General features: G+C 43.2%; 1 protein-coding gene across 1 annotated transcript; it reads left to right on the top strand.

Annotated features, from left to right (window-relative positions):
• Positions 1 to 92: 92 nt before the first annotated feature.
• Positions 93 to 1,464, top strand: CBG24507 (the record flags this gene model as incomplete). The annotated part of the gene is made up of 5 exons (XM_002648276.1): positions 93 to 228; positions 332 to 520; positions 588 to 947; positions 1,043 to 1,156; positions 1,343 to 1,464. Coding segments are annotated over 5 exons (921 nt in total), but the record flags the coding sequence as incomplete, so codon positions are not given.
• Positions 1,465 to 1,544: the final 80 nt, after the last annotated feature.

Here is a 1,544-nt window from a genome sequence, read left to right as displayed (position 1 = left end):
AGGTGATAGTTGAAGCTGGAGAAGGTTCAGAGGTAATAGTTGAAGATGGATGAGGTTCAGAGGTGATAGTTAAAGATGGTGGAGGTTCAGAGATGATAGTTGAAGATGGAGGAGGTTCAGACGTGATAGTTGAAGATGGAGGAGGTTCAGAGGTGATAGTTAAAGATGGAGTAGGTTCAGAGGTGATAGTTAAAGATGGAGTAGGTTCAGAGGTGATAGTTGAAGATGGTGTAGGTTCAGAGGTGATAGTTGAAGATGGATCAGGTTCAGAGGTGATAGTTGAAGATGGATGAGGTTCAGAGGTGATAGTTGAAGATTGTCGCGAATTCAGGTGACCGAATATCACCTCTTCACGACTTTTTCTCCTTTTCAATGAATTCTTCTTTTATTCCCTGTATTTTATGTAATTATATTCACCAACGCCGACGCCGCCCACAACAATGCCGATTTGAATCACCCGCCAATTCGAGGATTACTGTACCCTGCATATCCGGCCACGGATTTTTTCAGGTGTATCGTTGTAGGCATTTATAAGTAATAAATCGGTGTCTTAAATTCTGTGTTTTGTTGTCTCTTTCTCTCTTTAGGTTATCGTGTCTCAAGGGGCCGTACTAAGGCTATATGCCTGCAAAATAAAGATGGAGGAGGTTCAGAGGTGATAGTTAAAGATGGAGAAGGTTCAGACGTGATAGGTAGAGATGGAGTAGGTTCAGAGGTGATAGTTAAAGATGGAGTTGGTTCAGGGGTGATAGTTGAAGATGGTGGAAGTTCAGAGGTGATAGTTGAAGATGGTGAAGGTTCAGAGATGATAGTTGAAGATGGAGGAGGTTCAGACGTGATAGTTGAAGATGGAGGAGTTTCAGAGGTGATAGTTGAAGCTGGAGAATGTTCAGAGGTGATAGTTGAAGGTGGTGGAGGTTCCGAGGTGATAGTTAAAGATGGAGGAGGTTCAGAGGTGATAGTTAAAGATGGAGTAGGTTCAGAGGTGATAGTTGAAGAGGTGGAGGTTCAGAGGTGATAGTTGAAGATGGAGTAGGTTCAGAGGTGAAAGTTGAAACTGTGGTAGGTACAGAAGTGATAGTTGAAGATGGAGGTGGTTCAGAGGTGATAGTTGAAGCTGGAGGAGGTTCAAACGTGATAGTTGATGATGGAGGAGGTTAAGAGGTAATAGTTAAAGATGGAGTAGGTTCAGAGGTGATAGTTGAAGCTGGAGGAGTTTCAAACGTAATAGTTGAAGATGGAGGAGGTTCAGAGCTGATAGTTGAAACTGGAGAAGCATCAGAGGTGATAGTTGAAGATGGATGAGGTTCAGAGGTGATAGTTAAAGATGGAGTAGGTTCAGAGGTGATAGTTGAAGATGGTGGAGGTTCAGAGATGATAGTTGAAGATGGAGGAGGTTCAGACGTAATAGTTGAAGATGGAGGAGGTTCAGAGGTGATAGTTGAAACTGGAGAAGCATCAGAGGTGATAGTTGAAGATGGATGAGGTTCAGAGGTGATAGTTGAAGATGGAGTAGGTTCAGCGGTAAAAGTTGACGCCGGGGT

This window comes from Caenorhabditis briggsae (assembly GCF_000004555.2).
Source record: "Caenorhabditis briggsae complete genome, chrX, whole genome shotgun sequence".
Classification (NCBI taxonomy): domain Eukaryota; kingdom Metazoa; phylum Nematoda; class Chromadorea; order Rhabditida; family Rhabditidae; genus Caenorhabditis; species Caenorhabditis briggsae.
The sequence above is the reverse complement of the archived record's forward strand: the minus strand, read 5'-3'. Positions and strand labels throughout refer to the sequence as shown.